The following is a 27,321-nucleotide window of genomic DNA, read 5'->3' as shown; positions in this document are numbered from 1 at the left end:
TCAGCAGAAAGCAAGGTTGTCTGCTGCCAACATGCGGGACACGGATCGGTTTTTTGTCGTTTTGTTTTCTTTTCCTTTTTGGCTCAGCTCTGAGAGCATTACAGAGCTATCCTTTCCCGCCTCCGACCCTCTTCCCCTCCCCCTCTTCTGTCTGGTGCAAGCAATTAGGGTGAAGAAATCAGTGCCAGGTTCCTGCCTCTGAAGAGAAAGGAATTGCTTCGGGAATTGAGTCCTGACACCTGTCTCTGTCCTGGATGGCGAGAGGGGATGCGGGGTCAAAACGCCTGGGGGAAGAGGCCAAGCTGACCGGGAGGGTAGGACACTCCCTAAGAACGTTCTCTGGAGACTCCTCTTGCCACGTTCTCCCTCCCTATCTTTTGGCCTCCCGCTTCACACAGGTCATGAACACGCGGGGGTATTAACACGGGAGTTTCCTTCCTTTTAGGCTCCCCGAGCCCAGGACCTGGGGCTGGAATCAGAAGAGCGACACTGACAAGCCATTCATTAATTTGCATTTATTTTCGGGAAATAATGTAGATAAAGGGGGAGGAGGGGGACTGCCTTACATTTCAACAAGTAATTTGTGATCTTCACATCGGACAAATCAAATTTACAAATTACTTTCCCACCTACTGGACGAAAAGGCCAAAGCCAAAATTGATACACAGGTGCGGGCTCTCCGCAGATTTCGGAGATGAAGGTGCACTAAAAACTCACTAGACAGAACAGGGTTGTTTCAAGAGAAAGAAGCCGACAGAGGAATTGGAACTGGGTTTGGGGCCTGGATCGGTTTGTTTGTTTTTCCATAATGCCGTATTTTTATTTGTTTTTTTGTTTTCTTTTGTGATTGGTCTCTAAACCGGAACTGCGACTCTGTGCTTCGACCTGGTGAAGGGCTCAGTCCTAAGTCCCCGCCCAGCCTAGCCCCCGCCCCTGTACCCTGACTTGGCTGTTTCCTCAACACTCTCCGACCCTCCCGACCCTCCGCGCCCAGCTTCCTGGAACCAAAAGGTTCTCTTTAATAAATACACAGAGGGAGAAGGTGTGAGAGGGCAGGTCAGCTTTGCAACAACTGAAAAAAATAAAAGCGCCATCGTTTAAGGAAGAGAGGAAGGGGGACAGAGGGAAAATATTTTTTGCTTTTGTTTTATATATATGTGTGTATATATATGTATATATATGCTGTATATATCTTAAAGTTCTATTTCCTGGGCGCTAAGACGAGATATGTTCAGTTCAACCAACAGCAACTAGAAAGTTTAAGTGGTCCCTGGAACGGACCCGACTATGTACAGCATTCCCGCCGAGGCGGAAGCTTGAGCCAGTTCTACGCAGGGCGGGGCTGTGCGCGAGAGGCTAGGGGCGCGCTCCTCCCTCGGGCCTTGTCCCAGCGCACCCCGCTGGGAAAGAGAAAATGCCGGGCTGGTCTGGCCTGCAGGCGGGGAGCGGGGCCGAGGGCAGCTCAAGGAGCGGTAGTCTGCAAGCGGGAAACACTTAGTGGTTGTTTTGATTTGGGGTGGAGTGTGGGTGCACTCCAATGGGCAGACACATGCCAGTTAGTGACTCCAGTGTCCAGAACGAATAAATAAAAGTGTAGGGCTCAAACAGCGAGTCAGAGCAAAGAGCCTCCGAAGGCTGCAAGTGCATAATAACTGCCCATAGAGACTGGAGGAGAGTGGCTTAGAGTTCGTTAGGGGTTGAGGAGGAGAGCACACAGCTCTCCCCATACAGAACTTGCGGGCCAAGCCGAAGCACCGGTCCCCTCATCCAAGGGGTGGGCAGGTCTGCGCATCCCCCAAACAAGTGGCAGAAAGATGAGGGCGGCAGTGCAGGCAAAGGGCATCTTTTAGGGGCGTGAAAATTCAGGTCTGCAGAAGCCGAGGCAAAGGCGGGCGGTGCAGCAGCAGCAACAGGACGGGGACCACGGAGGGCGCAGGTAGTTGCGTTTCTTCTCCTCTTCCTTCCACTCCTGGGCTCACAAGACCTGGAACCGCCATGAGGCTTGGTCCTTATAGTCCAGACAGTCGGGCGAATTGAAGTTGAGTTTCCAAGCGGAGGAAGCAGCGGCGGCGCCAGGCTCCTTGTAATCCAAGCAGTCGGCAGAGTTGAAGGCGAGCCCCGAGCCGCCGTAGCCCTGGTGGTGGTGGTGGTGGTGGTGGTGGTGATGGTGGCCTGAGGACTGGCTCAACGGGTGGTGCGCATGTGGATGGTGGTGATGGTGGCCGGCCATCGAGGAGGGTGCCATAGGGCTGAGCTGGTGCGGGTGGTGATGAGAGTGCATGGGCGCTAGATATGAGCTGCAGTCCACGCCGCCAAAGTAGGAAGAGGAGGGCGCGGGGTAGCCCTGCCCGTAGCTGCCGCCCTGGCTGTAGGACATGGGATAAGAGGCTGCGGCCGAGGCGGCGCCTGCGGCAACCGAGCGCTGCATGCACGATGCGTTGCTAGGCGCGGCCAATGGCTCGGGTACTGACACCGACGCGGGCGCTGAGCCCGGCGAGATGGAGGCCGGACTCCAGATGGATGAGGCAGCCGGCGTACTCAACGACGACGCGACTGCCACCGCCGGGTTCCCGCCCAGGCCTGCAGCCGCTGCCGCCGCTGGGTTGGCGGAGGCGCTGGATCCCGAGCTAGAGGACGAGGCGGAGCTGGACACGGCGGGCGGCGTGAACTGGCCGCTGCTTTCCGAGCCCGAGCTCTCCCGCACCGGGGACGACTTCTTCTTGGCCGGGCGGCTCTTGGTCCCGCTTCCGCTCTGCTGCTGTTGGCGGCATTTGGCACGGCGATTCTTGAACCAGACCTGCAGCCGGCAGAGTGGGGAAGAGGGTGTCAGGGGGGTGAGTTGAGCTTGCTACTGCCCGGCCTCTTGTACCCACTACCCGGCCTAGGGTCTCCCATCCCTCTCTTACCGAGGCCTCCGTTCCTCCCCATCTCCGGCCAGGCCAAACCACGTTCCACTGGTCCCAGCTCCTCCACCCTCCCCCATTCCTCTGACCAAAGATCCTCCTCTGGCAAAGTCGGGATGTGCACCTCCCCACCCCCCAGTGCACTCTGCCCTAGGACGGAACATCTGCGTCTGTCCAGCCAGAAGTTCAGCCATCTCTAAACTGCTGCTGTTGGCCGCTTCCCAACAGCGGCGTGTATGTTTGGAGGCCCTGTCTTCTATGAATAGAACTGAGGAAACTGCGGAGAGGCACGAAAGGGACCGCAGAGCGCGGGACAGTCACCAAGTCTGAGGTGGGAGCCAGTCGGCCCCTGGAGGCCCGGCGCTGGGCAAGGCGAGAATTTGAGTGGATGCAGAAGCAAGGCCAGGAGGCTGAACAGAGGCAGTATACTCGGGGGACTAGGGAAGGAAGCCTGCACTGAATTTCGTTGGGCTTCTTGGCTCCAAAAGGGGAACCAAATGGGGCAAAGTTCTCACTCCTCTTGGGGGGCCCCGGTACACGGCACAACATTCCTGGTTCTTTCTAGAGCCTCGGGGGAAAGAAGACGAGATAAAAGGCCCTTGAGAAGAGTTCTGAGTTATAATCCAAACTATTTTTATCGCAAAAACCAGAAACAGCAAAGCCGGTAGCCAGGTTTTGCATTCGGCATCCTCTCTGGGCAAAGAGTCTAATAACACCGGCGCCACCCATGCACCCATGGAGTGCACTCCGACAGAGTACCAGGCCCTGGCCAAGCTCCACTCTTCCATTTCCAGGACGCCCGGGATGCAAGGCAAAAGCGGAGGCAGAATTCAAGACCCGGAAGGAAACTGCCAAATCCTGCAATGGCCGAAGAAGCAGGGGCAGGTGCCGGGCCCTCTAGGCACTTTACTTTCGGGAGCCTTGCTTGTCCTCCCGAAATCCTAAAAAGGACTTTCAATACCGAAGGTGCCCTGGGCCCCAGGGCTGAATGCAAGGCTCTAAGCTAGTTACTTTAACTTTGCCCCTCTCCCAGGCCCGAGCTGAGCGCTAGGGGGAGTCTGAGAGGGGCTGCCCAGTCTGTAGGCCCGCCCCACACCAGGCCACCCTTCCCAGGCCCTCTCCAACCAGCCCCAGGGCCCCTACCCTGACCCTGGAGCCTTGGGTACGCGCACCTGGACTCTGGACTCTGGCAGGTTGATCTTGAGCGCCACCTCCTCGCGCATGAAGATGTCAGGGTAGCGAGTCTTGGCGAAGAGCGCCTCAAGTACGTCCAGCTGCGAGCGTGTAAAGGTGGTGCGCTCCCGCCGCTGCTTCCGTGGAGTGGCTGAGGGGACACGCGGGGGCGCCTCGGGTCAGCGGTGGCCAAGCGGACCCACGCTAGAGGACGCAGACAGGCCCCCGGCAGGCCCTGTGCGAGGCCGTTGCAAAAGAAAGCCGAGCTCCAAGCCAAAGAAAACTCCCCCGGAAGGCCGAGCCTGAGAGGCCACAGGTGGGAGAAAGTGCATGTGTGTGACTGGGAACCAGGGTCTTCGAGACTCTAGAGTTGCCCCCTTCCCTGCCTCTTGGAGGTTAAGAAAAGAGAAGTTATACAATCTCCCTTCTCTCACCACCTCCCCCCCCAACACATCCCCAGGCTGGAGGATGGGAAAGGGGTGCGCAGAAACACCACCTGGAAAACACTTTGCGAGGGAATAAATGGAGGTGAAGGAGTCGGATCTGGGGGTGGGGGAAGCCGGGATTCGGCCCAAGCCTTCCACACCGGCAGTGAAAAGTTGGTGCAGACTACCGATGCAGAGGACAATTTAATTAGGAAGGAAAAATCCCTCTTCTTCATCTCAGTAAGTCATTTCCTATAAGGAAAGCTTGGCCCTTCCAGTCAGAGCCTAGAGAGTGTCCAGATTTCTCATTCAATACTGGGGGGAAAGGAATAGACTCACACACACATGCCCCCCCCAAAAAAAGCCACCCATGAGAAACGAATCCGTGGATAAATGCGCTTTTGCTGCTGGTGGAACCACAAAGAGACAGGCTGCCAGTGCGGTCAGGCTGGGAGGACACACCTTGCATTACTTCACTGGCCTGGCCCACCTCACCCACCCGCGACTGCCCTGTGAGCCTGCAACGTGCAGTGCGTTGTAGGCAGACTAGCCAACCGGCTCCCTGGGCCTGCTCAGCCACAAAGTGTGTGCTCAAACTCGAGAGTCGGGGGTCGCCAGGCTTTGCAGGGGCTGGGGGCGGGGACCGGTGCTCACCCGGGTAGCCCACGGAAGGATGCAGGAGGTCCATGGCTGGCCCCGCCAGGCCCAGCCCGTTCATGCCATATGGGGGTTGTTTGAGGTAAGACATCATGCTAACAGCCGGGTGGAGGCGCCCGGACGGATCCAGGGGGCCGGGGCCAGGCGCAGTGCGGGGCTCCCACTGCGCAGTCCTTCGAGCTCTGTTGCGTCTGGGGGCCCGGCCTATGGAGACAGGAGACACATGTAAACAGTGATTGGGAGCCATCTCAGCTACCTGGTCTCGTCCGGGGCAAGGAGCCACGGGATGGGAAGGAGACGCAGGCGTATGGAACTTCGCAGGGCGGTCAACGCGGCTCTACAAGGCCTTGGCCCAAAGACCACAGCTTCTTTGAAAAGTAAGATTTTTCTGGACCGTCATCGCCTCTTTCAGGCTTGGAATGGGTAAAAAACACTTGTAAGGCATCACCAGGAGTGAGGGGAGGTTAAAAGCAGGGTCGAGCTGGAAAGGTGAGAGCCTGAAACGCGGAGTGTACAAGGTCCCAAGTCTAGGCAAAATTCTGGTCCCGTAGGAGGCGGCCTCAATACGGCAAAAGCAAACGTTTACTCGGCGCCAGTGAGGCAGGCTGCCCAGGGCATAAGGGGTTGTTTCGTTTTGTTTCAAATGCGGGATGAAAAGGTAGAGACTCCCGAGAGCTAAGGTGAGGCACTGCGGGGGGGCTAGCAGCCCCTGGGCTCTCTGGGTCGCATTGCCCACTTGGGAGAGTACATTCCTTCCAAGGTCTCCGCCACTGGGTCTGGGCCCCAGAGCCCACAGCCACCCCTCCAGTTAACTTCTCAGTGCCCAGCCGCTGAAAGATTGCTCACCGGGAATCCCACACCTGAACCGCAGTTACAGGCCCAGGGCCCGCAGAGGCGGCCAGAAGACGCAGAAGGGGCCACGGTAGACGTGGCGGCTCTAAGACGCGGCGGGAGGTCAGGGGCGCCTCCCCACCGCCGCAGGCCCTTCTTCGCGAACGCGGGCGGGTCCTTCTTTCTGCCCGGTCCTGGCTGCGGACAATGTCGTCCCGGCGGATGCTGAAAGGTGACCCGCCCAGAGCCCCAAAGGGTCTCACAGATTTGGGAGGCCTGAGTGCAGCGTTCCCTTGTGCTCCCTCCCTATCCTACTAGATGAACCCGCAGCCCCAAGACCCTACCGAGACTAGGTAACTAGGCCTCGGCGGCGTAGCTCGCGCTGACCCGGACTGGAAGGTAGAAGCCTCGCTTCCCCGGTGGCCTCCAACCTGAGGCGCTATTCTCAGGGATAGGAAGTGGAGCTGGGGGAGTGCGGCTGGGGCCCCCGAGGACCTGTCGCTTCACCCCGCGTCGCGGGTATTCAAAGCAGGCCTGGGGCCCAGGCTAGGGAGTTCGGGGAGAGCAGTTAGAGCTAAAGAAGTCTTCCGCTCCTACCCTCCAAGACCCAGGATCTGGCCTGGGAGAACACAGTTTGCAGGGAAGGGGACGAAAGGGAAACAGCCGGGGCTCTAGAGCCGAAAGAGAATAGGGCGTCAAGCCTTGGCGCCTCTGCTAGGCTGCAGCGTGAGTTCTCAAAGACTTTCTTCAAACTTAGCACTTCGGCTCGGTTACTTCGGAGGAGGCGGGGGAGGGGGCACGGGGCCGAAGCAGAGATCTGGGGTCTTTCGCGCACCAAGAAGGAAGCGAGGCCGCCCCCCAGCCCCGCCCACCTGCCAGGGACCTGGGAAGCGGGGACCCGTTTGAGGAAGGGGAGGTAAGAACGACCAACGCGCTCCCGGAGTCCAGGGCGGCCCCACGGCTTTCTCCTTACCTGCCCTCAGCTGCCGGGGCCGCTCACCATCTACCTCGCGCCCTCACACAGACCCGCGGGACAGCCAACCTGCAAAACAGAGCGGCACAGGAATTACTCGCCGGGCCGGACGGTTGGTCTAGGATCCCCGGATTTCTTTCTTTCCCCAACTTCCCTCCTTCCTTCTCTTTCTTTCCAGTGGCTTTGTGCGTGTCCCTCCAGGTTTCACTTTATTGCACAGACACTTTGTTTGCAAAGCCCTACGCGTTCCCGAGACACTACCTCGCCCGGGACCGCGCCGAGGGGCCGCAAGGGTTGGGTGGGGGTGAAACGGGCAGAGTTGGGAGGTGGCTCGCGGTTGCAGTTGCATTCCCGATACAACGTGGAGGCGGTGGGGCTAGGGAAGTCCTGCAGAGGCACTTTGCAAACTAAATAAATCAAGCGATTTACCTTGTCGGAGTGGCTTGTCTTGCCGGGTTGTTTAGGTGATTGGAAATGTAGCCTGATGAAGATTGATCACCTTTCTACTGCCCTCCCCGGGTATGTGAACGCGAGGTGAGTGCGTAACGGGGCTATGCTGCCAATCCCTGGCCCCGCGCGGGCTGAGTGACAGGGAGCCGGGCAATGGCAGCACGAGCCGGGGGTTACCTCCGCGCGCCCCCGCCCTCCTCCGCCCCCTGCACCCCGCCCTCACCGCCCGCCCGCCCCGCCCCGGTCGCGCGCTAACTCCAGGGCTTGGCTGACAAACGCCGCGCAGAGCGAGGCGAAGACAGGGAACGCAGCGCCAGAGCCCTGTCCGCAGAGGGGGACGCCGGTCCCGAGGCCGCCCCGGGGTCCCCGCCCTTCCCTCGCCCTTTCGGCGCCCGTGAGGGAGTGGCAGAAAGGAGACGAGGTGCTGGAGAACCGGTTCCCTCGCTCTCCCGCGCGCCACTCGGCTCGGCGGCCCGGCTGTGGGCTCGAGGTCTTCGGAGCCGCGGGCTGGAGTGCAGGGGGCCCCCGGCCCCTCTCGCGGCGCCGCGGGCCCCAGCGTCTTCTTTCACTGCGCCACCACCTGCAGACGGACGCCGCGGGCGGCTCGTGCTGGCACAGGCTACTTTGTCGAGCGCAGGAGCAGCTCCGGGTGCGCAGATCCTGCCTCGGCGCCTCGGGACTCCGGCGCCCGGGAACAGCACCCGCTGGGGAGGCACCACCACTTACCTGCTCCTCCGCGTCTCCTAGGGTTCACAGTCCCCACGAAGGGTGTTTGCAAATCTTAAACGCTCCTTCTCAAATGTTGGAACTCAGTGTCTCCTATCCCTTACACACACACACTCTACTTCTGAATCGAAAGATTTTAATAGGAAACTTTCTCTTTCACACTCAGTCTCTGTCTCCTTCCCGGTCTCCTTCTACCAGAGACAGTCTGGCGGAAAGTGTGGCCACAGACCCCTGCCCTTAATTTCTTTCTCACACACCGCGGAAGGAGCCTTCTTGGGGCGATTTCCCCGGATTGTTCGCGCTGGCGAAGCCCATTTCCCAGCCGAACAAACTTCTCAAAACCGTGTACCTGGTGGACTTTCAAAGAACCAAAAAAAAAAAAGATGTTTTCGCCCCAACCCTGAGCAAGGCGATTCTTAAGTGGCACCTCCTTCTGAATATTAGCCACCACTTTACTCCCTTTCGAGGAATTCCTACCCCTTTTTCCTAATCCCCCCTCCCCTCCATCCCAACAGGCGAAGTGAAAAGTTTGAACTGGAATAAGTGTGAGGGCGAGTCAAGGAGCCGCCAGGCGCAGCGCGGTGGGGAGCGCCAGCGCTGCCGGGGCCGCGAGGTCGGGCACCGCGAGCAGACTGGGCTCTGGGAGAGGAGGAGGAGGAGGAGAAGGAAGGGGGAGCCCGCTGAGTGAAAAGGGGCCGCGGCCGCCGCTCATCAAAGTGCTTTCCCCTCCCCCAAGCGACACTTTCCTTTGGAGTCCGAATAAAATACGGTAACAGAATATGATGGAGGGCACACTGTTTCCTTAACTGCTTCTCAAAGGACCCGGGAGATCTTCTTAGGACCTTTAATAAGGCTTTGGTCGGTTCTTTTGTTGATCTCTCAAAATCAACTCCTTCTAATTGAAGTTGGAGCTGAAAGCGAGCTAATGTTCAAAGAAAGTGGCCGCCAGACCAACGAAATTACATTTTTTTTTTTTTTGGACGATGAGGGAACATCTAATCAAAGGGGCAAAGGAGGAGGGGTGGGAGTGGGCGAGTATGAAGGAGAAAAGGAGGTTTTACAAGATCCTTCTCTGGTTCACAAAAGTCAGCGACACGGGCGCTTCTCTCCAGAACAAAGACACCGCAGCCCATTCACAAAAGGGAAAGACAGAGACAGAGAGAGAGAGAGAGAGAGAGAAAACAATAAAAGAACGAGAGAAAAGGAAAAACATGAGAAAGAAAAAGCTTTAACAGGAAAAGAAACTGCGCAGAGCGCAGCGCTGACCCGGGCGGGGACACAACTTAGGCTCTCGCAGAACCCCGCGGGGAGTAGCCCGCGAGGCCCGCGGCTCCGAGCCCCTGAGAAGGTGCAGAGGTTTAAAGAAAGAAATGAAATACACCCCCGCCTCCAGTTCTGGGGAAAGGCGCGGGCGGGAGGGCACTAGTTTTTCGGGGAAGACTATGCGGGCGCCCTGGGGTGCGCTGCGGCCGCGTCTGCGTCCCCAGCCCGCGCAGACCAGCCCAGGCCTGCGCGCTCTGAGCCTGGGTATAGCCCTCTGCTGCCGGGGTGCATGCCCTTGTCCCAGCCCCGCAACCTCTCGCACTCCTGCCCGCTCCGGGCCCTGTTTGGCCTGCAGCTGCAGCGCCGGGCCAAGGTCCGGCGCTGCGAGTTGGGGCGGCTGTGCGCGCTGGAATGTGCTCAGGCGGTCCCCAGGGCCCGCCACGCGGGAGTCCGGCGCTCTTGCTTCCAGATGCTGCCACGGTCTTGGGGAAGTTGGGAGGTATCAAGCACAGTCTCCCCCCCCCCCCATGAGAGTATTTATCTAATCCCAAATTGCAGGCGCATTTTCTTAATGCTCAACCCATAAAACCCCGGGATTAAGAAAAGAAAGAGAGGGAGAGGGAGGAGTGTAGAGAGGAAGAGAGACTGAGATGAAAGTTTCTTATACGCGGCGTGGAGGACTGAGGCGGCCGTCGCTAGGCAAATGTCCAGGTGGGAGACGCTGGGCCAGAAGCCGCGACCGTTCCACCAACGGCCGCAGGGCGGGGAGGAGGAAGTGGGGGCATCACCGAGAGAGAGCACGTCTACCCGGCTCCAGGCCCCCGGGCCGGGGAGGGGGGCGTGGGAGCTGGGCCCTGGGACCCGGATCCAGCACCCAGGTGACCTCGAGGCCGGGCCAGACTCTGGGGGACACTTGGGACAGGGGGAGGGGTTTGGCGTCGGGGTCGTGGGATCCTGGCCAGGGGCGGAAGTTCTACACCGGCCCGCGGGCTGTGCCCAAGCCAACTGGCTGCCAACGCTCCTCCTCCTCAGCGACCCCTGGGCCCACAGTTTCTTTTCCCGCAGCGCGGGCTTTCTGGTTCCGGGCCTCTCGGCATGCTGGGCTTGCGCCTGCGCTCGGCGGGCAGCCTCTGGGTACAACGCGAAGAAATCGGGACGCGGCGCCTTCGCTGCGGGCCTGACCCCACTAGTCCCGGGGGTCCGCGCTCCGCCGCCGCTGCGGGGCGTGCGGGCGCCACAGAGCAGCCCAAATGGAAACCCCGCGAGGCTCGGGACTGGGGCAGGAGGGACAGCAAGTGTGGGGCTAGGGAAGGTTTGTCACTTGACAGGTCGGGAGCGGCATGGGGAGCCGCCTCTCCGCGAGGCTCCTCGGGAGGGAGGGTTCCCCGAATCCAGCGTAAATGGGGTGGTGATGCTGGCCGCCCAAGCCCCAGGCAGCCTGGGGCTGGTGGTTTCGTCTGCCTGCTTCCCTGGGGTTACAGTCGGGGTGAGAGCTTCCCCCAGAGAGCGGCAGCCAGCTCCGCTCTCCTGCTTGAATAAAAAGGGCAAACCCTCAATTTCATTTAGTTCTGATAACTTTTCAGTAACTTCTTAAAATCCTTTTCATGAAGAAATCTACAGTAACAAGTTTTATCATTTTGAAAGACTGGCAGTTGAAGGCGGCTGCGTACTTTTCGAACGGAATTGATGTGTGTGTAGCTTTGTGTGTATATGTACATGTATGTATGTGTGTATGTTTATGTGTGATCTAGGCTAGCATATAAACGCTAGTGGACTGTTGTGTCTCTAGACTTGTTGAACGAGCTTTCTTTATTTCGGACACCTCTGTAGAGGAGTAATGGCAACTACTATAAAATCGCCAATTTTTTTCCTGTAGCCTAGAACTTACTAGAAGTTCTCTTTCCTTCATCTCATACACACTCACCTGCATACATTTACCCTCCCAGCCAACAATAATCTTCTTCCTTTCACTTCAGCACCAACAGACTTGCGGGTTATCAGAAGTCATAATTTTTCCTCATGAGTGCAACATTAACAATTGAAAATAACGTCGAAAATTCATCAAGATATTAGCATTTTTTTCAGTGCGGTGGAATCACAAATTTCCTCAAATCTTTAACAACAGAGATGACCATTTACAAAAGATGATAGTTACACTGCCTACGAAAATATGACTAACTGCTTTTCAGTTCACATTCGTGTGTCAGCAGGGCCCCTTTGGGACGGTATAAACTTACTCAGCTCCAAATACAGCCTAGTATCCTGCTCTGCATTCAAGAGGACCACTTTTTTTTCCCACATGAAAGGTCTTATGGATACAGGAACTTCTCAAACCAGTGTCAAGTTTTCATTGTAAGGAAGTAGGAGCAGTGGTTAAGGTAAGAAAGTTTCTGCTTTTATTGAAAATTTATATATGACTCAGTATTGTAATAAATAAACATAACCATTTTCACAAAAAAATGACAGTGCTATGCTAGAGAAGAAAATATTAATTGGGGGATTTACTCATAGTGGCAAGACAGACTTTTATCAATACAGAATAAATATTAACAGCATTCTTGAGCCAATGTTGAGACCCAACAAAATGTAGGAACCAAGCTAGATGTAATAAATAATTATCCAGAGAAAAAGATGGCGCATTCTCAGATGATAAGACCGTTTTTGTAAACTGATGCGTGTCAATTAGTCCCATCCTCACAGCTCACCTTCAAATCACAGGACTGTCTCAGGCTACATTAAAGGGCCATCCTCCAAGGAAAACAGAGGACAGGAACTCTATTATCGTTACAGTGAAATGCAAAACAACTGCAGAAAATCCCACTGGTAAATAGAACACAGTTTAATAAGTAGATTGAATATGATCTAACTATAAAATTTAGGTAACAGAGTCAAGTGTTACATATGGCAGGACTGGAAAAATCATTCATGATTTTTATCCCCCACTTACCCCCCTCCCACCATTATGCTATTAACAACAACAACAACAACAACAACAGCAACAACAAAAATGTTCCAAATTTTCCTCCCATCAAAAACTGAGGGAAAATAACCAGGGAAGGGTTTTCTTTTCTTTCTTCTTTGAGCACTCTCTTGAATACTCTCAATACCAATCACTCACAAGGAATCTGTGCAAATTTATTTCACATGATTTCAAGGAAATGATTAACTCACACACAAAAAAATAACCTTAAACAAAGCTCTTTTGGAGTTCTATTATCTGGAAAGGAGGGAGGGAAAGGGGTGGTGGTGGTGGTGGTGGTAAAGAAGTACAATCCAGCCCCCCAAAATGTTAGAAGTTTTACATCAACAACGAGTCTGACATTTTCTGGTCTGGGGACCCAAGATTAAAATGTTGGGAGATTATGGTCCGGCTGCTATTGAAGAACACATTTCTCTTCCTTCTTGGCCATCTTGCCTTTGTTTTGTTCCAGAGTTCGCTCCAAATGCTCATCTTCTTCTTCAGCCCTGGAAGTCAAACAGGAAACAAATTTATTTTTCTTCGTGGAGGGCAAAGCCGCGCACTCTCCTCTCACCTCGCAATCCGAGCCCCAGCGGGAATGAGACTCCTGGGGCCAGCGGGGGTCTGCCCCGGCCCACCCGAGACCTCTGGACTGAACTTTCCGAAAACTTCATGGCCCCTCGGTTGGCAGCAGAGACTCGACCCCCGACCCCACCGCCCACTCACTGCTTCTCCTGCGCGTCCAGGTCCCTGACGAGCGCATCGCGCTTGTTCACCAGGGCCACCAGCTCATCCAGCAGGAGTTGCTCGCGTCGCTTCTGGGCCTCGGTCTTCTGCCAGTCTGCAGAGGACGGCAGGCTCGTTACCCACCCGCAGAGCCTCGGCACACCCTCCCCCGCTTCCCGCCTTTTCCAATTTCCTTCTATCTCTCCGCAAACCACGTTAGAGAGCCACTAGATAGTGTTTTATGGGGAGTTTGGCCGTTGTGATGAGGATTTCACCCTAAAACCCAACTTCCTAAATCTGTCCCGCAGATGGAGATGGCTACTGCTGGGCTGGAACCTGCAAAAGAGACCAGGAGTGAGCGGGTGGCCAGCCGGAGGTGCGCACCTGATTTCGCCAAAGTTGGGGGAGGGAGAGTTGGAGGCCCAGAAAAGATCGGTCGGAAGGTTGGGGGGGGGGGGGAGTGGGCAAATGAGGGGGCGGGAAGCAGAGATAGGCGATAAAAATCACTCTGAAAACGCTAGAGAATCTGCTTGAGAACCTATCCTCCTCCCCCACCCCCATGCTCACCCCATACAGCCCATTCTTCGCTAATTTCCTCTTCGCTCTATTTTAGCAGTTGGATGTATCTCACACTGGGCGCCATATGCTTCACAATAACTTTAAAAGTAGTGAATCGGCTAATTAGCATTTTTCTTTGAAGTAAAAAATAAATTTGCTCTGCAATATTACACTGCAGCTCTCGATCGCATCACAGCCAGTTTTCTTTGGAGAGGTTTGCTGGGTGGTTTAAAATCAAAGCACTTCTGCAAAGGAAAAATTACATACTTCTTTTTGAAACCCCACGTTAAAGGTTGGAAAATCCGATGGGCAGTGCTCTTTCCATGCGTAGGGGCAGGTTTTTTGAAGGTTTTAGGACCCGATAATATATTTGCTAATCTTCGCTGGTCCGATAATTTCCTTAAGATGAGCAGCAGTTTCGTTTAATAAAAACAGGACCAAATCGAACATTTAAAGCACTTTTAAAACCAAAGCCAACTGCTCTCCGGCCAGACTGTAAGGGCTTGTAGCTGTCAATCAACCCCCAGTCTACCCCGCCTCCCTCATTAGGAAGGTAAACAATGAAAAGAAGAAGTAGATGATGAGGCAGATAGCAGAACAAATGAGGACCTAGAGGGAAACAGGACACCAGCTTTAAAAAAAAAAAAAAAAAAAAAAAAAACAACCAGGGCCACTGACTCAAGCAGCCCCCTCCCCCAGCAAATGCACTTTCCAAAAAACAGAGAGGAGTGCAATCCTTTCGGGTTTCTCTCTTCTCTCTCCATTGCCCTGGGCAATCATGTTAAAACTCACATGGCTGGTGCTTATTCAGATAAACCTAACAATGCACACCGCTGGTTACCATGTGAATCTTCACAAACCACACAAGAATGTGCTGGTTCAAATCCCCCCGACCCCCTCCAAAGCAAAATTTATTCAAGACAGCAAACTGCTCAGCAGCTTTATGAAAGCAAATGGTGCTAGAGGGAATTCTATCTTGTATTTACAAATTAAAAATTAGATGCATCATCATGCAATAAAGGTTAGAATAGCAGCAATAAGCTAGAATGGTTTATTCATTTTTATCACTATTCCTTCCTGTATAAGCTCAAATACATACATACATATATATGAAATATGCCATGTATTAATTATCCACATTTGATACAAAAATCACACAAATAAATACATTAAAAAATTGGTCACATTACATTCTTATAAAAAAAGAAGTGAAATATTCTATAGCATGGGAAGGAGTAAGGAAACTATTACTATGGAAACTTTTTTTCTGAATATAAGAATTTAAAAAAATAACAAAACAGGAAAATTGAAGAAAAGCCATATCTATCACAATTTTGTTCTTTGGATTTAAATGCAACTGTGGTCAGGAACACTAGACAATTTTCTAATTTGGTTCTTGTTCTTAATCAGTCTTATTCTACACAGGAGCAAAATTAATAGACACTACAGTTGGAAGGATCTTTAAGGTCATCTAGTCTAATTTCAGGTAACTATTGTTCTAGGAATATTAACTCGGAGAAAAAGCTGCTAAATTTGTAAAAGATTTGTAACTAAATTTTACAATTATTAAGACTGCCAGTTTTGATGAATATTAATTTTTCCACTTTCAACCTCAAGAAATCATTCGGATTATAAGCTTTATAATTATTTACTTCCAAAACATTTTGATAAGAGATTCACAACTTGGAAATAAAGTTCCTCCACCATACACTTAAAAAATACAATTAAAGGGAAAATTATGAAATTTTCTAAAACCAAGAAAAAAATAAATGTTAACAACAGACATATAGTTTTCTTAATTAAACTGTTCTTTCTCTGTACTTGACCAGTCACTTTTAAGGCTTTAATTAATAATTAGAAATATCAAGATAAATAAGGCTTTAACAATATGGATGAGAGAAAACTTTTATTTTTTAACCCCTGAAGCATTGAATAATTTAAAAAACTTAACTTCTTCCTAGCTCAATACTGACATTTTCTGTAACTGTAACAAAAACATTTTTAAAGTTATGAATATTTAAGGTTATTTTCATCATTTTACAGTCAAATTTAACTGACATTAGAATTTAAAATGTTGCAGCATAAATTTAAAGGATTTTTGTATTAAATTTGTCATAGCCATATTAATATCGATCTACAAAATATCAGTCAATTGTAGAGGAAACAGCTATGTACAGTGAGTAGATTTTACACTAGCAAAACTCCTTTTACTTTGCAGTTGCTTTCTCATGGGAATAAATTTATACACATACACACATATTTGAATGCTGACTTGGGAAATTAAACTATTTTGATGATTTTTAAAAAATTAATGATACCTTTAAAATTGATCAAGATCCATATATATATGTTCGTGCCTAAATTAAAACAATTTTGAATCCCTTTTAGTACCTTCACCTAGATGTAATGTCATGTTTTAAAAACCTGCCTGTAAGTTTATGTGTTACCTGTTACGCATTTTAAGAAAGGATTACTCACCTATAACACCAGTCACAGCTAGCTAGATACACTGACTTTGACTTGAACAGACTACAATGTGGCTTCTGATTAATTTAAAGATTCCAGTGTACTTTTGCTACAAAAGCCATATCCTCTTGCAACAAATAGGATTAAGTTTTGATGCTGCATTTGAGCCAAAGTGTTGAAATAAAGAGATTCTGTTTATGTCCATCTGCACTGAGCTGTTTTGTTAATTTAAAAATCTCTTTTTTATATATAGGGCCAATTATTCATTCCCCGATTCAGTTTATTTGCTGAAGTTGATAATTACCTTGGAAAAAAGGCAAAAGAAATACCTATAAATACTTTGATAGAAAGGACCTAAAGTTCTTATAGTAAACCTTCAACCTTGCCACTATAAATAAGCCTGGCACTTTGATGAAAATTAACACTAGTTTTGTAAAGAGCACATTGGGGGATTGCAGTCAAGTCTTATCTTTAGTTCCAGTCAACTAGCAATCCTGAAAGAGTTTGCATCATCATCAGAGCAGGCCATTTGATAGGATTCTACTGCGGTACCTAATCAATCTATGGAAGACTGTGGCTGTGCTGTGTAACAAAGCTAAAATAGATTTACAAATGGGGTTTTAGGGGATAAGCTCCTCCACAGGATTACATATTGATTTTAAATATAAAAAGCTTATCATATAAACCATAACTACAAAAATAGTGAACCTATGCATAAATCCCTTTAGAAGAGCACCCACTTCAAACTCTAAGCCAAGAATAAATCAAGATGTACAAAATCCTAGAGAAGATCCATTTCTTGTGCAGAAAATGAACACACCACTTTCTAAAAGCCCACCCCAATGTGTGCAGAAATGAATTTATCTTTCCTGAGGAGGCATTAAATAATCTGGAACAAAAAAACTATAGGAAAAGTATCTAAAAGATGTTTGTTAGCTTAAGGGATCCTACAACTTAGCTCAGTAGAGTGAAACTCCTGCTATGAAAAACACCTCAAGGAAAAAAAAGGCAAAAAACAGGCCAAAGTGATTATGGATTTTCAGAAGAATGGATATATTGAATTTTCCCCCCCTCTCAAACCAAGCTGTTAATATTTCTTTCAGTGTGCTATGTGGCTATTAACATTCTGGGCTTTCTCCTGCTGAATGGTTTCAGGAGCAGATTTATTTGAAAAGATTTTAGTTTATTTATTATGAAAACCATCTTATGGCTACCTAGTAGAAGAGATGGGGACAAAAAAAGGAGTGAACCTTAAAACAAAGGGAAGCAAAACACCACCAACTAGTGTTGCCTATTCATGTGTTTTTCTGTGGGTTTTAATATTCCAAGAGGCTACTGAACTGCATGTGTGTACATTTTGAGGGCTGGCTCAGAGGACCCTGTGCTCACAGAACTGGTGATCAGGACAGTCGCTACCTGTCTAGGACAGCATGGCCCATGCACTGCCCAGGCTAGCGGGACAGCCCGCTTACTAAGAAAGTGCCTTTGTCATCAACAGGGTACTTCTTTCTTCAAGTCTCTTCTTTCCCTCAATGAGCAACAGAAACTGGCATAATCACATATGGGACAATGATCTTAATTAAAAAGTAAAGCAAAACTGAACAGAACCTCAAAAAACTACGAATTGTATTAGAGGTGTTTGAAAAAGAAAAACACTTTTTCCCCTTCTTAAAAAATATGACTTTGTACTGATACGTACAAGAAGAACGCAGATAAAATGTCAATTATTAGCGATTACAGGTTTGGTATATAGGCATAGAACTACCCATAAAAATGAGATCTTTCCTATGTGTCATGGCCCTCCTTTTAAGATATTTGGTAATATAACTGGTCTGGGGACAGAAGCAATATCTGCCTTAAAAATCAACTGTACTGTATCAAGCTGTATTTTAGGGATAATTTAACATACTATACATGACAGAGTGTTTTTAACACTCTGTATTGAGTATAATGTATAATGAATCTATAAAGGATAAACTGTATAATGAGTCATACATTATACATACTATATATACATACATTTTATATCACACATACATATATATACTATATAAATAGTATTTGCTATACCCACTTTTCAACTATTCAGCTTTCCAATCTCTTTTAAAGACTACGCCATGACTACAAAAATCATATCATGAGGAAAAATACCACTTAGCATACCTGTGCATCTTATTTCAATTGCAAGTTTTACAGAACTTCTTAAATAATTTTGGCAAATTTTAGTTATTACCAATGTATAATTTGATTCATTTGGAGAGCCATTTGAAGGAAATTAGCTATCCGAAGCCTTTAAAATAAAGTAAATCTGATTTCTAAATGAGGATATATAAATGTTGTCAGTCATTTTTATCAAATGCGATTACAGATAAAAATGTTATTAAAAATAAAACTTTTATAATGTATAAGATTATATTTAGATAAACAGCATATATTTTATTAATCACAATATTAATTAAAATATTTAAAAAAATACAATTTCATTTGGCTTTCCCTTAGAAACTTAAATTTCTAGTTTCTTAACTAATTAGAATTGGCTTATTATGGATCAGGTACCTTATCAGGTAAAGAAGGAAATTACTATGGATAGTCAATGGGTTAAGAGGTCAATATAGAATAGGAAAATCAATTTGCATTGATTAGACAAAAGGTCCATTTTACAGAGCCCAAAGGATTAGTTTTTAAGTAGACATCTTTGAACTAAAAGGCAAAAGGAGAAGAGCATTCTTAAACACGTAAGAATTAAAAAAAAAAAATCATATATAGTAAATGCCATAGTGAAGCTAGCTGATGTTTACTGATATTATGAACCATGCTTAGGATTACTATATAATTCATATAAAAGCTTTATGAAAGGTATGAGAGTGTTTTATTTATCTCTTATGTCAATCTTTGCCTGAATATTCACTTAATAGGAATTGGAATCTTAAGAACTATAGTGGACTGCAGACATATTTCAGTGTTGACATCCATTAAAGATTAAGGTAAAATTTAGACTCTGATGTGAAAAATCAAAACGATAAATCTTTCCCCACCTCCCTCGTGGAAACAACCTTAAATTTCACACAGTAAAATGTAATTAAATCATTTAACTCCTTATATTTTCCATTATTACGGACATTTCAGCTTACTGACAAAGTTAAGACAATTTTGTGTTTAATAGCACACATAATGATTATCTATCTGAATAAGGGTTCTTAGGTTTTATGTGACTGTTGCTTTCTAACTCTAAGGCATTTATCTGTAATTCCTGTTGGTTCCTAGTCAGGCCACACCTAGTGAGACCAGAAGTGTATTACACTCTTTAAGTCTCTTTGACAGTTGACAGTTCACATACCTCACTCCATCATAGCCATTTCTTACCTTCGATGGCTAGCATTGCCCGCAATTCCCGATTCAGCAGCTCATACCGCCGTTCTAAATCATGCTCTTTTTCCCTAGGCAAGTTGCAAAAGTTCATCAATATGCTAATTACTAAATCATTAAACACTTAAAAAAACCTTTAGGTTACATTGATTTTAGGACTCATAACTGACTTTTCTCTTTAACTTTAAGCTACTCCAAACAAATGATACACAAACCTAAAATCTTCCTCAGGTTGAATATTTACTAGTGCTGTTATTTTTCTCCTTCAATTTTGAATTGCACAGAGGTATATTTTAATCTTTGGATAAGTAGTCTTATTCTCCAATGCTTCTCATATTAAGTGCCAGGTATAAGATTATTTCGTAAAATATTTTTCATAGCTCACAATAAACACTCTTTTGTCTGGAACGCCATGTAAAAAGAATACGAGAAACATGTAAGTACTACCAGTACAAATTTAATACAGAGACAATTAAAAATCCTGGAGGAGTTAAGTTTTGTGCTTCTTCATAACTCTTTTTATCAAATTCAGGCATGGCAGAAATGACAAAAATAGAGGTTTTCACTAAAATAAAACATGTAAGCCTGCTCCTTCCCACACTAGGTGGCATAATATAAGAATATTGCTAGTGAACAAAAAGAAACACGCATTAAGTCCTACAGTGAACTAAATGCTAAAGACCAAGAATGCTTACATTTGGTCTAGTCTCCATTTTACTGTACACAAAAGTGATCTTTTTATGACTGGAGGAATTACTCAAATTTAGGGTAACATCATCTGTAGAATACAAATGTACTTTTGTCCTTATTAAGAGTTATTTTCATTTTTAACTTAAAATGTGATGTTAAATAAACTTCAATTTTATTTCTTTTGTCCTCTAACCCTTAATATAATCCAAATCTCCTTTTTGTGCACAAGTACTTTATTTCTTAAATACAAAGTTTTTTTATATTCCTTGGCTTTCTATATAATAAACATTTTTCAGTATTTGTCACTATTTTAAAAAACTGTTCAGATGAGAAATGATTATATACTATTTTTAATTTTTATTTTTATATAAATTATACTGTAATCTCCAAGGAAAGAAAGATATTAAGCCTAATAAATATGAAGCCTCAAAGAAGGCAATGACAAAAAGCCTAAGATTCATCAGTGTTGTAGGAAAAACAAGCATAGTCATGGTACTTACAGGAGAGAAAGCTGGTTCATTCTCCTTATTAGGGCATTTTTCTTATTAACCAACATAAACCATTCCTGCATCATAGCTTCTTCTTCTTCTGTGTTCCTTCCTGTAATTCAGCAAATTATTTATCATATGACATTTTACAAGCCAAATAATAGTTTAGCATAAGTATTTTTTTCAGCATGAAATATATTTTAGCTACCCCAATAGTACAAATTAAACTGTTTATAATAACATAATATTTAAGCCCGGGTCTGAAAAAAGAAATTAACATCTAAAAATTCATAAGCCAATCTTCTAAAGCTGGTATTATTTAGCATGTATATTTCAGTCCCCCTGAACATATCTACAGATCAGACTAACATTAAGTACAGTTAAAAAAAAAAAAAAAAAAAAAAAAGAAGTGTTCCAACTTTTAAATCCTCCCCAGAGGCTGATTTGTTATTATGTTTCAATGAGGAACTCATGGTGCTGACAGACATACAGTCATGATTAAAAAAAACCAAAAAACATAAAAAAATCATTATGAGAATTATAAGACTAGCAGGAAGATCAGAGAAGTCCAGAGATTTTGTGAAAGCTTCCACTTGTAACAACTTGCTTTTTTTCTTATTTTCCTTCCCAAAAGTAAACTAAAGATATATGTTCTATATATACCATTCTGGAACTCATCATCTCTAATATGGCAAACACATGCAAATTATTTTAAATATATTATAAATGACCAGGCTACAAAATATGCCTATAGCTATCTGTGAAAAGACACATTATAATGAAAATAATAATGTTCAGTAAATCACAAAACATTTCAGCAGAAAGATCTAAAATTTAGATTTACTGATTGCACATTGAAAATTCACTTTCCAACATCTATACCACTCCCCACCAAAGGCCAGTATATCAAGGGTTATAATGTATAGTATATATTTATTATTGTTCCTGTAGAAGTAGGCCACAATCACACTCAAGAAAAATATTAATTCCTTACCTTCTTCCCACCTCTCCATTCAAATCGTACCTAGTCAAATTTATAATTCTTTGACTTTCTTTTTTTCTGAATTTCACCCATGGTTGGTTTATTGTTTTGCTAGGCCATTATTTAATACTTCAGTCCTACTTCTGTACAGATGCATAGGGCTAACTTAAATATCTAATAAAAAATAAAATATTCTAGTTTCATTTTCTTTTTAAGCAGATATTTTCCTTTAACTTTCAAACACACAACCAGCCCATTTTAAAAACTCAGACAATAGATACCTAAAAAAAGTGAAAAGCCAAGTCTTTCACCAACCCCTCCCTCTCCAATTCCCCTCTCCATCTCTTTTCTCCAGAAGTAACTACTTCTACAGTTTAGCATATCTCCTTCCAGACCACACAGATTACTATGTGTATCAAACACATGCATATATCTTATCTATAGACACATACAGGTTTCTTTTCTTTAGCATAAGTGAGATCACATTATATATTGCCCTCTGATTTGCTTTTGTTATGCTGTTCAAAGATATACCTCATTCTTTTTAATAATTGCATAAATTATGGATGTGCCATAATATATTTAACTATTTCCACATTAACAGAAATCTGAAGAAATTTTTAGAATGAAAATAGAATATAAAGAGCTGATGATCTGTGTGCAAAAGATTAAATATGTACTTCAGAGCATCCCTGTAAAATATATAATCTGTTGTTCATCGTTAGGGAGAATAGTGAGGATATGTGCCTTCATTAAATGCTATTAAAACTTTATGGTATGAAGCAGACGTAGGATAGATCTTTTTGGAGTATGAACAAAAGTCTTTATTGTTTTACAGTATTTTTAATCTCTCTTTTAGGGTAGCTGGTTTTGTATTCACTTTGGACCATGTGATGTCTTGACACTGGTCATGTGATACAGGCTGTGATACAGGCTGCGATACGCACAAATCCCTGGGTAGCAACAAAAGAAGAAAGAGTAGAAAGAAAAAGCTGAGAAAAAGCTTGCAATTTGGAAAAAGGCCAATTGTACCCTGGTGAAGGCCTTTTTGATCAGTGAAATGACACATGTGTGCAATATTAATAGGTGCAGTTTTTATGATATTTTATTTTCTGATTAAAGACTTAGTTCTTGTGTTCATAACATAAGTGGCTGCTAAAAATATAGACATATTAAAACTTCATTTTGAGCTTAACTTAACCTGTAATTGAGGCTTTCAGCAATACTAGAAGCAACTAGCCTACTCTTAAATTAGCATCATTTTCTTCAATGGAAGACTGCTTCTTTGAGAATAACAATATTGATATGGTACTGTGTTATTTTCAGTTTAACTCATGCCTACGATTTCTAGGTAAGAATAAAAGATCCCCCTCCCCTAATTGTTAGGAAATGACTAATAATACAAGAGTCTCATGTTTCAAAAGGAAATAAGCCTAACAATAACAAATATTTAAAGACACATTACACTCTGCTACACAGATTATATAAATTAACTGAAAAAACATATTTGAGGTTAAATCAATTCTGTATCACTAACTCCTTATCTGAGATAGTATACAATGATGGAAATCTATACTTAGCCTAGTAATAAAAAAATTAAATTTTCTTCTAATACATCATTACACTATTGTTTTTCGGGATTTAAAATTTTTTAAATTTAAAAAGCTTTTAAAAGCCAGTAAGTTGAACCATTACAAATTAATCCTGACTTTAATAACTGGTTAAAGACCCCTTTAGCTTTATAAGTAACAAAAAATATTAAAGCCTGTGATCACAGTGAGCTTTTCTCATTTCTCCTCTAACCATTTGTTATTTAATCCAATACTAGTAATCCAATTTGTCCATCAGACTTTTAAAGGGCAGAATGCAACTTCCTCAGCTTAGACACTTTTCAAAGTACAATATATTTTTCAAATGAATGCTGGATGTTTCATTTTTCCCAACTGTTCCTAGCTCTAATGCATGAGGAAAAAAAGAACAAGATGAACATTGTTCATACTGATTAAGTAAGAGCTCATTAAAGAGCTGTCAGTGCGGTACTTTGAATATGCATGAAGCATATAATCAGATCTAGTACCGTCACTAGAGGAGAATACGGTAAGTACAAAGGATTGATTTAATTACTTAGAGTGGGCTGTGGTGGTAAAGCAGTCTTGTTAGTGCAAAAAGAAAAAGAGGTTGTATTCTGGCACTGTTAGAAAAAAGGCAGTTTTAGCTTCTGCCACAATACATAATCTCAGAATAAAGCACTTTACACTGTAGCTTAAAATGAAGACTGTCATTATTTTATAAAATGGCCATAAATCATTTTATCTTGTTTAACCTTACCTGGTTAACTACTTGTCTTTCAAAATTATGTTTAATTTGTAATTACAACTACATTTTTGTCACCTTAGAGTGGAATACAGATATTAAAAAAAAAAAAATCTCAATCTTCTTTTTCAGTTTCATGAGCTGAAAAATTCAGGACATATACAATTGAAGACCACTGTGAAATAACAAATGACAAAATACTACAGGTCACTATACAATTACTAAAATGTAAAAACATGGCTGGGTTGTTTACTGTATTTCAAAACACAGTGCCTCATGTAAATATACTACAAATAACATCACATTAACATTTTAAAGTATTGACTAATTAATATAATCTCTGGCAATATTTTTCCTACTTTTTTTCCCCTCAAAGACTTCTGTTTTTTTATTTTGTCTCTAGGAATGTAACATCTTTTCTGACATCACAATCTCTTAACATCAGTTTTTCCTTTTAACCAATTACTACACAGCTGGGATATGATTTGTAAAAATTATTAAATGATCAAGAATAATGATAACGGCAGGAAAAGTAACTGTAAATATGACTTCAAATCACTCTCCCTATGAAAACAGTTCACAAAAATCACTTAACAGAAAGCAGTGTAATACATAGCACTACATACAGTATAAATACTTAATAAACGCAGGTTGACTATAGCAACCGTTTTTATATTTCATCTCCTCCAAAAAAATGATTTAAATTTAGTTAAGATTTAATTTCTTTCAAGAACTCATTCATTCACCCAGGAATATGTATGTAGTTTTCATTTATTTTTTCAGAAGCAGTATTTTCAATGTAAATTTTTAAATGAATAAAAGAAAAGTGACGTCAAAAACCTAAAATTATGAATGATATATTCAAAAATTTTCTACTAATTTACCTTTCCTAATTAATCTTTCACCATAAACTTATTATCTATTCAGAAAGATATTTTTTAGACAGTGAATTCTTATATAAATACAAAATAAGGAACAATACAATTTTAGCCAAACAGAAGATTAATTCAGTGGGAAAGAATGAAAATGCGAAGATGTAGGCTGCTGTTGTACATATAAACAAGTTCAAGATTTGCTACCATGAAAATATTAAAGAATGCTGAAATCTTGCCGTAGCCCCATAGTGGAGATGGCTGACTAGTGATCACATATGGCCCTTAAAGGACACACATAACAAAGCCAAACCAAACATAAAAACAAAAAAGTTGCCATTACAATTTGTCCTGATGGTATGATAATACCAATATGACGACCTTTGAAAGACACAATATATTACAATAGAGAGACACACAAAGGCGTCCAACTAGCTGGTACTGGAGAAACACATTCTAACAACAAAGGAAGTGAAATCCAGTAGATCTGTATAATGGACGACAAAGATGAATTTACTGTAATTGTGCAGAGTCATGGACACATGAGCTCCTAAAGCCAATATTACTGCAGCACTCCAGTGCGTCGGTTTTAGAAAGTATTTTAAACTTAGGAAATAGAGCTTTATTATGAAAAGAACTTTTACTATATAAGCAAATAGCTGATAAATGTTTCTACCCCAAGAATATCCTCAAACAGCAATCAACATAAATGAAGAATCTCATAATCTTTATTGATGTTTTCAGCAGCAATTGTCTTAAAGCTATTTGCTTAACATGATATATTTGTTATAGTATTAAGAATACAAACTTTGAGGAAAATCCTGTCCCCTTTGTTCCAGTAAAATAAAAACTAACACACTCTCTCAAACATACCTTTTATTTACCCATTTGGTAAAAAAGATTCAGGGCAACATTTCTCTACAGATAACTTCTGATAGACTTCTAGCATGTACGTCTTACAGGAAGAGGTATAGACTACTTCACCAAAGTTCTTCCTCCATAAACTTATACATAAAAAGAAGCTATTTCTGAAGGTTGGAAATTAACAGCAGTCTTCTTGCACCAACTCCTTAATAGAGTCTGGGTAGCCTTTTTTCTGCCAAAGGTCAGTGTTAGATTTCCCAAAGGTAAACTTGGCACAAACTTAAAATAGCAAAAAATAAAAATAAATTTAAAAGCATTGAAGGTGTTATCATGGGAAAAATTATAACTGAAAAAATTCTTTATATTTACTTACAGTTTAGTATTTTCGTTAAGTTACATATGGGATGGATTTGCACCTATTAACTTTTCAGTGCTAAGAGCATGTAAAGGTATTAATATGATCCACATTTCAAGTAATACATGATTATCTTGACTACCTACAAATAGGCACTTGACTAAAGTTAAAATGCTCAGAATATAACTCTAAAACTGTATTTACTTTTTTAAGGTATATTTAACATATTTTCTAAAATAACATAAAATACAGTGAGTCACTTTTATAGGCAACATTGAACCAAACAGACTATTGTCTGTGAATCAATTAGGCATCCTGTAATAAGGGGAAAACTTGAATTGTGAGCCATGCTTACAGATGGATAGCTTCCCCTGCCAGTTCTCCCCTCTCTTGAAGCCCCTTTTGTTTGGGCTGCACCTGGCGAACTCCTCTGTATTCCCCCACCCCCCCATCCTAGGGCCTTCTCACAGTCATGTCATGGAAATGACTTAAAGAGGGGCTCCAGAAGTGACAGAGACATTAATGTTAAAGACAAACATTAAGAGTTGAATAAAATTATTTCTTGAAAAGTAGGAGTGGACAGAAGCAATTATTTCTAGATTAATGGGTTTTAAGATGTGATTTTAAATATGTATGTTTATGCAGCTAAATTAAATTATTATAAAAGATATTTCTAACCTTTTATATACTTAAGTAAGTCAAGATTTCTGGGGGGGGGATCTTCTCATTGGGAGAATAGAGGTCTACCTTTTTTTAAAGGTCATTTGAGCACAAGTGTTGTTTTTTTTTTTATAGGGTGGTCTGGGAACCCAATTCACAATTTAAGTATTTTATGGAAATATTCATAAATATATGGAAATGACTCATATATTAACTTCAGAATAAAGACTTCCAGTAAATTAAGTACCACCTTTATGAATGTGTTTACTTGTATTAATTCTGGGGAACTTCAGTGGATAAGACTGTAAATTCTGGTAAGGCTAAGCATAACATATAATTGTACTGTCTATAGTTTCTGTGGCTGATTAGAACCATCATCTTGAATATGATGCAAATAGGATGAACATTGAATCTGCATCCAAAATGCATTCTTCCAGTTTGGCTAAAAAAAAAAAAAGAAAAAAAAAAGACGGAGCTCCTTGATCTTAGACTAATTAACTTCTCTGAGCCTTAGTTTCCGTTTCTGTAAGGGTAATCATATTGCTCACTTCATATGGTTGTTAGAGGAATTAAGTGAAAAAAATCTATGTACAGTTCTTAGCACAGTACCTGAGACTAAAA

The 27,321-nt window shown here is 44.3% G+C and overlaps 2 protein-coding genes across 22 annotated transcripts in view; both read right to left on the bottom strand.

Moving 5' to 3' along the window:
• Window positions 1–500: 500 nt before the first annotated feature.
• On the bottom strand, window positions 501–7,526 carry OTX1 (orthodenticle homeobox 1). Of its 2 annotated transcripts, XM_026517458.3 has the most exons (5): window positions 7,392–7,526; window positions 6,963–7,031; window positions 5,156–5,362; window positions 4,076–4,227; window positions 501–2,797 (listed from the first exon to the last, which is right to left on the bottom strand). In XM_026517458.3, exons 3-5 carry the CDS (start codon window positions 5,250–5,252, stop codon window positions 1,976–1,978), a joined length of 1,071 nt encoding a protein of 356 aa, XP_026373243.1. In that variant the 5' UTR covers window positions 5,253–5,362; window positions 6,963–7,031; window positions 7,392–7,526; the 3' UTR covers window positions 501–1,975. The 2 variants fall into 2 exon arrangements, with proteins under 2 accessions (XP_026373243.1, XP_057165229.1); XM_057309246.1 differs by having other exon boundaries at window positions 1,000–2,797; window positions 5,156–7,031.
• Window positions 7,527–11,774: 4,248 nt separating this feature from the next.
• Window positions 11,775–27,321, bottom strand: part of EHBP1 (EH domain binding protein 1) — a 519,124-nt gene continuing 503,577 nt past the window's right edge. For all 20 annotated transcript variants that reach the window (XM_057308933.1, XM_057308930.1, XM_044377838.3 and 17 more), the window contains 4 exons: window positions 20,667–20,766; window positions 19,474–19,547; window positions 13,087–13,201; window positions 11,775–12,866 (listed from right to left, as the gene is read on the bottom strand). In XM_057308933.1, the coding sequence (XP_057164916.1) occupies window positions 12,776–12,866; window positions 13,087–13,201; window positions 19,474–19,547; window positions 20,667–20,766 (380 nt within the window). In that variant the 3' untranslated portion in view covers window positions 11,775–12,775. The remainder of the gene's footprint in view (window positions 12,867–13,086; window positions 13,202–19,473; window positions 19,548–20,666; window positions 20,767–27,321) is intronic.

This window comes from Ursus arctos, unplaced genomic scaffold (genome assembly GCF_023065955.2).
Source record: "Ursus arctos isolate Adak ecotype North America unplaced genomic scaffold, UrsArc2.0 scaffold_8, whole genome shotgun sequence".
In the NCBI taxonomy this organism is placed as follows: Eukaryota; Metazoa; Chordata; class Mammalia; order Carnivora; family Ursidae; genus Ursus; species Ursus arctos.
This window is presented reverse-complemented; position numbering and strand designations above follow the sequence as displayed.